Genomic DNA, 7,626 nt, shown 5'->3' with positions numbered 1-7,626 from the left:
GTCCTTTGTTCACTGGTGTTTGGGGCTGGGCACAGAGGCAGTGAATCAAAGAGACACTCAAGTCTGTCCACTGTGGCACCTTCGTGTGCAGGTGTGTTGCAGCACTTGGCTGTTAGCAGCTGAGTCAGCCACTCCCATGGCGCTCCAGAGTGCCCCTGCCCTGGGCAGGAAGGACTGCTCCAGTGAGCTTCCAAGGTTCATTTGAAAGGAGGGGACAGATCCACAAAGCTACTCCTGTTATCACAGGAGGTTGGGGTACTGGCTCTGAGCAGTTCTCAGGGAGCACTCCCTCATGGCAGAATATTCTCCAGTCCTCCATCAGCCCAGGCCATGCGGTGTCAAGATGGCTTCATCATTTACACCTTGATTTCTGAGAGCACCTGAGATCAGACTCCGACCAGAGAAGGAAGTGGGGTTGTTTGCTGACAGTATTAACAGACACATGGAGGTCCCCACAGTCTCAATCCAGGTCTGGGCTTCAGCAGGGGCTCTCTGTCCACACCACCTTCTTCTGCTCATCTGCAATGGCCAGGCGCACACAGCTGAGCAGGCTGTCCAGGTCACTCCAGCTGTCGGGGGCCAGGCTGCTGTACAGACACGGCACTCTGTCCAGTTCCCCTTCCTCCTGCTGGGCCACCTCCAGGAACTGCTCCTCTGAGCTGCCAAACCGCTGCAGGCCCTTCCTGCAAAGTAGAGATGTTCAGCCCGAGTGCAGCAAGGCAGCCAGGGAAGCACACAGTTGGCTTTAGTACAGAGCACTGTAGGTGTCCAGGCCAGAGACTGTAGAAGACTCAGAATGCACCCTCGGGTGCGACTATGGGAGTCCTATCCAGGGAAGCTCATGAAGGAGGTAGGACTTGGCTACAAGCAGCATTCACTGATAGGGTGTGCCGAGCAAATTGCACTTCCCAGAGGATACGGGCAGTGGGATGTTTGTCCCAGCCAGACACCAAGTGATGGGGCAGGACTAGGCTTCATGGGCCTCAGGTACTGTGCAGCTTTAGTGTAGCTGGGGCAGGGGACAGGTTCGCTCCTGAGGGAGAGCAAGCTGGGCCTCTGGCCTGAGGTTGTGAGGACACGACTGGGGTTAGAACTTAGAGAGCTCTGGTGGCACGTGACAAGCTCTTCCTGTTTAGGCCCCGCTGCCCACTCCGCTGCCCAGCTCTCACCAGATAACTACCTGAGTTTCTTTGCCGTCTTCTCATTGACAGAGACATGGATGATGATGGGAAACATGTCCATCCTGTGTAGGACTCGGACGCTGTCCAGCCGGACATCCAGCAGGGCATGGGTGCTCTTTGGGAGGGCACAGAGAAGGAAGTTAAGCCCCTGGGCCTCCGGTCTGGGAGGAGGTGAGAGGAGCCCGTGCAGCAGAGCACAGGGCTGTGTGGAAGAGACCCGAATAGAGGCAGCGTGGCATGTGCCAGGGCGCCTGCTGTAGATCTTAAAGGGTGAAGCCCGTTTGATTTGTCCCTGAGGAAACGTGGATTTGCAAGCCTTTGGCATTGAGGTAGATTTTGGATAGAGTGCAAACCTTAAGAATCAGACAGTGCCAGCTGTCACCCTTCGTGTGTGAGCGTGCTCATGCATGTGTGTGCATGTGTGCACGCCTGTGTGTTCCATGTACGTGTGTGTGCGTGCACGTGTGTGTGTGTGTGTGTGTGTGTGTGTGTGTGTGTGTTGTCCTTCCTACTCTTTATGGAAGAGTGAAACTTGACGCTTTACTGAGAGCTGTAAAATGTGAGACTCAATGCCTTCATTCATTAATAGATATTTATCAAACATCCAAAGGGAACTGAGGCCCAAAGGCACACCTGAGGGTGGTTCATCACATGGATCCCAGACGGTGGGAACAGGCTTGGGTCTTTCTGTATCCCTCCTATAGAGCATGAAGCTGCGTATCTAGGGCCCTGCAAGTGACTCCCCAAGCCTGGGCAGGAGCCGCCACCCCCAGAGTAGCCTCTAGACCCTTCCCTTACCGTATTCATGAGGGACTCCACGGCATGCCGGGTGATCCAGTGGTGATCACCTATTGACTCTCCCTCCTGGATGATGTCTCCTCTCTGACTCCAGGTGGCATACTCCTCCTGGCTCAAGTACTCTGATGGTGACATTAGATGAGGGGTCATACACGGGGATCCAGAGGGAACCCTGCTGAGCCCCTCCACACTGGAGGTCTCCCGCCACATCCAGGAGAAGCTTCCCACAGTGGTCACAGAGAAACCTATACCACCTCTGACCATAAGTCCACTAGCACACCCACCCTGACCCTGGGTCCCTAAATTCCAGCGAGCACACCCCCAACCCTGGTCAGGCCTTCTATCTTGCACTGTGCTTTAGAAAGATGTTCAAGGCTCACATGTCAGTGAGCCCTCCCTCCCTGTAGAACCTCAGGCTTCTATGAAACTGGACATCCAACCTCCACTCTCCGCGGCCACCACAGGGGCGGCTCAAGCCCAATGTTCTGTGTGCATTTGAGTATGCCCACTGGCCAGCTGGACCACCTGGCCACCTCCAGCTACAACCTGTCTTCTTTCTGCCCCATCAGCTGGCCCTTCATGTCTCAGTGTCTCTCTCCCTCTCTGGGTAAGTGCAGAGCCTACAGTCTGTGTAGCTTTGTCCCACTGGTTGCCCAGCTGAACACAGGCAGCCAATTCTAGAGGAACTCATGGGCTCTGGGCACTCAGTGCCTTCCACTTTCCCATGGATGCTAGCCAAGGAAGGTGCTTGTTGGAGGAGCCTCGTGGATGGGGCCTGCCTCCTTCTCTCTTCTGAAAGTCAAGAGACTAGGATGGACTCTGTCAGCCCACAGGGTCACCTAGTCCTGTCAGCCTTTCCTGAGCCCATGGGCCTGTGGATCAGAAAGCACTTTTGCTGGGCAGTGGTGGTGCACACCTTTAATCCCAGCACTTGGGAGGCAGAGACAGGTGGATTTCTGAGTTTGAGGCCAGCCTGGTCTACAGAGTGAGTTCTAGGATATCCAGGACTACACAGAGAAACCTTGTCTCAAAGAACCCAAAATAAATAAATAAATAAATAAATAAATAAATAAAATAAATACGAAGCTGCCTTGTGGATAGTAAATTGACAGAACCCTCGAGCCATGCTACCCTGCTGAGTACATCTGTTTTCTACGTGCCAATGTTGGAGGGAGGAGTAATGACCCACCTCTCTCATGCCCATAAGAACCCAGAATGGATTTTCTTTGGAAATAGGGTCTCTATGTGACAGTGGACCCTAAGAAGGTCATGTATAAACAAAGACACAGAAGGAAGAGGGCAGTGATGACCAAAGGCAAGTCAGGGGTGTGGACTTCCCACACGCCTAAGGTGCTAGAAGAGCCAGGAAGGACCCACACCTGCAGCCCCCAGCGAGCAAGGCCCTGCTGAGGCCCTGAGGTCAGACATCCTGGGAACCACGAGACAGTCATCACCATTCAGCGTCCCAGTTTGTGGACCTCGGTTATGGTATCTCTGGATTTAGGGTCACCTGCTCTGGCCACTGGACAGAGGAGCACATACCTGCTGAACACTGCTTAAAACCATGGAGGAGACACAGCTTTTTGCCCAGGATCTTCCCGACTACTCTGGGCACAAAAAGCACAGGCCGGGGCCGGACAGGCCTGTGGGGGTGCACCAGGGTGTACGGTGCCAGGGTGAAGCAGCTTTCTGCCCAGAAGCACACACTGGGACCATCTGCAGAGGACAGAGCCTGTGAATACCTCCTACCTGTGTCCCTGCCCCCTCTCTCCCAGGAGACACTGGTGGGGGACATTCTCAGCTTCAGTGCTGCTAACTGCATGCTGGCACAGCTGCTACAGCACTCACAGCTCTTCAGGGTGAGCCTCTGAGGATAGGTGGAGCCTGGTTCCTCCTGAAGGGTTGTGGGGGCCCTGCCTTTCACCCACCCCACCCCCCTCCTCACCCTTGCCTTCCATTCATTCTTGCCCCTCAGGCCATAAGGTCCTCAGCCTCCTCCCTCCTGATCCCTGGGGTGGGTATGTATGTATGTATGTATGTATGTGTGTGTGTGTGTGTGTGTGTGTATGTATGTATGTATGTGTGCATCAATGCTTGCAGAGGCTAGAAGACAGCATTGGATCTTGTATAACCTGGAGTTATAGGTGGTTATAAGCTGGTGAATTTAGGTGTTGTCACCAAACCTGGGCCCTCTACACGGGCAGTAAGTGGTTTTTTTTTTTTTAATTTTTTAAAAATTTTATTTATTTATTTATTTATTTATTTAATGAGCACACTGTAGCTGTCTTCAGACACACGAGAAGAGGGCATCAGATCCCATTACAGATGGTTGCGAGCCACCATGTGGTTGCTGGGATTTGAACTCAGAACCTCTGGAAGAGCAGTCAGTGCTCTTAACCACTGAGCCAACTCTCCAGCCCACAGTAAGTGTTCTTAACAGCAGAGCCATCTCCTCAGCCCCAGTACCCATCTTAGATTATGCACCCGAAATATCTTAAAGAAAATGAATTATTTCTCTTCTACCAGATTCACTTCTGATTAACTTCATTCTGGAGTTTTTACCCCTGGGGCCGACACCAGTCAGACCTCTAGCATGACCGTGTATGACCGTGTGCGTACACTGATCACCTAGTGTCCTTCCTTACAGAATGCTGGGCGTTTGGTAGCTTTTACTGTTCCTGCACACATTTGCGGGCTGGTAGCTTTTGTATAATTTCACTAGGTCAGGCCTCAGAGTGGGGCATGGCCATTTAGAAGACATTGTGTTGCTCAAGTTGTTGTTCAGAAGGCGGGGAGATATTCATTATGATCGTAAGCAGCAGCCTGGGGTGGGGTGGGAGGATGTCGGAGAGATGGTTTAGCTGTTAAGAGCACTGGCTGCTCTTCCACAGAAACCTGGGTTCAATTCCAATTATGCACTTAGTGACACACAGCCACCTGTAACTCAATCCCAAGGGATCTGCTGCCCTCTTCTGGCCTCCGGGGGTACTGTATAAGTATAGTATACATACATACATACGTATGTACGTGCATGCATGCATGCAAAACATCTATACAAACAAACAACAACCCCTGGGCTGAGTGAGAGACACTACCTTGGTGGTACTGCCTAGAAGTGACCCCCCGCAATGCCCACATGGTCTCTATGCCAACTGGCCAGGCCTTACCTTCCTCCCTGCCAGAATCCCACTGGTTTTGGTCAAAAGATGAAATCAGAGGACTGACAGTGGCTTTGTCCACACTGACAATCCGTACTAACTTCTGTGGCCTTCCAGGAGGCTGTCACAGGGGAAACAGGGAGACAGAAAAGAGAAGAGACTCAGCCATTGGCACTGGGTTTGGAGCTTGACACCCCCTCCCTACTTCAGCACCCTGCCACATAAGCAAATCCGGAACAGTCTCTGAACAATCAGGCTGTGCCATGGAGCAACCGGGCTTCCCAGGCCCTACACCAGGGGTGAGAGGCAGGGGAGGGGCCTCAGGCAGCAGGGCTCTGCAGGGAGGCGTAGGGTGCAAAAGGCAGAGAGAAGAGCAGGCCCTCTCCCAATTTAGCATTGCTGTGCTCCAGGCAGGACTATCCTAGCACCTTGCTCAGGGACAGGTGTGTGCTCAAAGTGAAAGGTGATCTGTGTCCCAAGAGAACAAGGTGCCCGACCTCAGAGGAGACAAGAACAGGGAGGTGAGTCGGTGACAGGAGACTGGGAGAGTGAGGAAGAGCAGGGGGCCTCTAAGGAGGCCTCTCTGAGATCGGGCCTGGTGTGTTTACATGGTCCATTCCAAGGGCCTGCAGGCCCACAGGGCTTGGTGGGGAACACAGGATCCAAATACTGCCCTGCTCAGCTCAGTGGTCCACCCCCCCACACCCCCCACATACACAGGATTCCACAGTACCCTACTCCCTTCCAGCCCACCCCGGGGGACCATACCCTTCTGCCAGAGCCTCACCTTGCGGGGGACTGAGCGCCGTTGAGTCATGTCCTGGATGAGGGCCAGGAGCTGTTGCTGAGCCCTGAGAAAATGGAGGAAGAGAGGCTCTGACAGTCTGACTGAGCCTTCTCAAGGCCAAGAATATCCATAGACAGGGAGCAGGAGTGCTCCCACCCTGGGGTGCATAGACTCCTCAGGCCAGGCTGGGGCATGCTAATTTAATTGTCCTATACTGGTCCCAGTGGGGGCTAATGGGCAGCCAGGGCATATAACAGAGAGGCACCTACCACCAGCAGACCCCATGCATTCAAGTGAATCTTTCCTCCGCTCTTTATTATTGGGCAGGCGCTCTGCTATAGAGCAGGGGAGATTCTGGAAGGTGGAGAGACCTCAACATGGAGCCGAGACAGGCAGACGTTATCCTTGGGACATCTGTGGGGTCACATAGAGCCAGCAGCAGCTACTCACTGTGAATAGTTAGGGATGGTGCCGGGCTCCATGTCTTTCATGGTGTATGGGTTCACACGATGGGCGTGCCAGCAGCTGCGGCCTTGGAACATGGTGTCCGTGACATGCAGGATATCGTTGCAGTGAGTATGCAGCTCTCCTTCCCCTCTCCTCTGCATGGCCAGGTTGACACGGATGTAGAATGAATCCCCAGACGTTACTACTTTGGCATCTAGGTCCTGGATGAGGTTCTTATAACCTGATAATAGAAGATGTCAGTGACTGATGATCCCAGACCTCTGAACTTACACAAGGAAGGTTCTAGAATGTGGAAATGGGAGGGAAAAGTCATGGAAGCCACCCAGTGGGATGAAGAGAAGTTTCCAGTTCTTTGGAGTCTGGGGAATTCAGGAGAACCTGGCTGAACTACCTTGGTTCTTGGTAGGCCTGGTTTCTGGGGTGCAGCAGGGTCACAGGAGGGGGCTGAGTGCTGAGCAGGTGTGGGGGGTGGTATCTGTACCTTCAGTGTTGATCTTCACAGACAGGTAGCAAGAGCCATTCACCCTCCTGAGAAGGCCCACGGCCTGCTCCAGCGTTGTGTTCTCCAGAGTGGCCCTTAATGATGGCTTGGTAGGCTTATAGTCCACCTGAGGGCAAAGTTTGAAGGTGGGCTTCTCACCAAGACAGTATGGCAGCTGAGATGGGCTGGGGGTGGGAATCTTCAGAGGACCCCTTGGCCTTCCCCAGCCACCCACATATCTTCTCCTCTCATGGCCTATCAGAATCCCTTATCACAAGCTTGTGTGTAGTGGAGTGAGAATTCTGGAATATTCTTATATTTCTCACAGAAATATAAGAATGTGTTTTTGTTTTCATCCCAGGTGTGGGGGTGTGGGGCTGCTTCAGACTGTCCACAGCAGCTGACTGGGATTTGCCTCGTGCTCTAGGAAAAGCATGGTTTTGCCAGCTGTTGCAGATAGTATCTGCAGTTGTGTGATGTTTGGAATTCTGGAAACTTTTCAGAGAGTATATAAAGATTAGAGCCCCGATATCAGGGGGGCTGGTTGGGGTTTGTTAGTAGTCATGCTCAAAGAAGAAACAAAAGGAAAGAAATTACATTCAGATCTCTCTCTCTCTCTCCCTCTCTCCTTGTTTCTCTCCTATCTACTGTTACGGTGTGAAATCTGGAGGATGAAGGGTGGGGAAAAGAAGAACCCACAAAGTAGCAAAGACAGCTACAATGTAGGGACAGTGTTGTTACACATGTACATTC

General features: G+C 52.7%; 1 protein-coding gene across 1 annotated transcript in view; it reads right to left on the bottom strand.

Annotated features, from left to right (window-relative positions):
* Positions 1–454: 454 nt before the first annotated feature.
* Card14 (caspase recruitment domain family member 14) overlaps positions 455–7,626 on the bottom strand; it is a 26,103-nt gene continuing 18,931 nt past the window's right edge. Inside the window, exons 13-20 of the mRNA XM_028786722.1 lie at positions 6,874–7,000; positions 6,375–6,612; positions 5,925–5,988; positions 5,147–5,258; positions 3,522–3,695; positions 1,980–2,101; positions 1,181–1,296; positions 455–683 (exon numbers count right to left, since the gene is read on the bottom strand). Coding sequence (XP_028642555.1) covers positions 479–683; positions 1,181–1,296; positions 1,980–2,101; positions 3,522–3,695; positions 5,147–5,258; positions 5,925–5,988; positions 6,375–6,612; positions 6,874–7,000 — 1,158 coding nt within the window. The 3' untranslated portion in view covers positions 455–478. The remainder of the gene's footprint in view (positions 684–1,180; positions 1,297–1,979; positions 2,102–3,521; positions 3,696–5,146; positions 5,259–5,924; positions 5,989–6,374; positions 6,613–6,873; positions 7,001–7,626) is intronic.

Source organism: Grammomys surdaster, unplaced genomic scaffold (assembly GCF_004785775.1).
Source record: "Grammomys surdaster isolate TR1022 unplaced genomic scaffold, NIH_TR_1.0 125565, whole genome shotgun sequence".
NCBI lineage: Eukaryota > Metazoa > Chordata > Mammalia > Rodentia > Muridae > Grammomys > Grammomys surdaster.
This window is presented reverse-complemented; position numbering and strand designations above follow the sequence as displayed.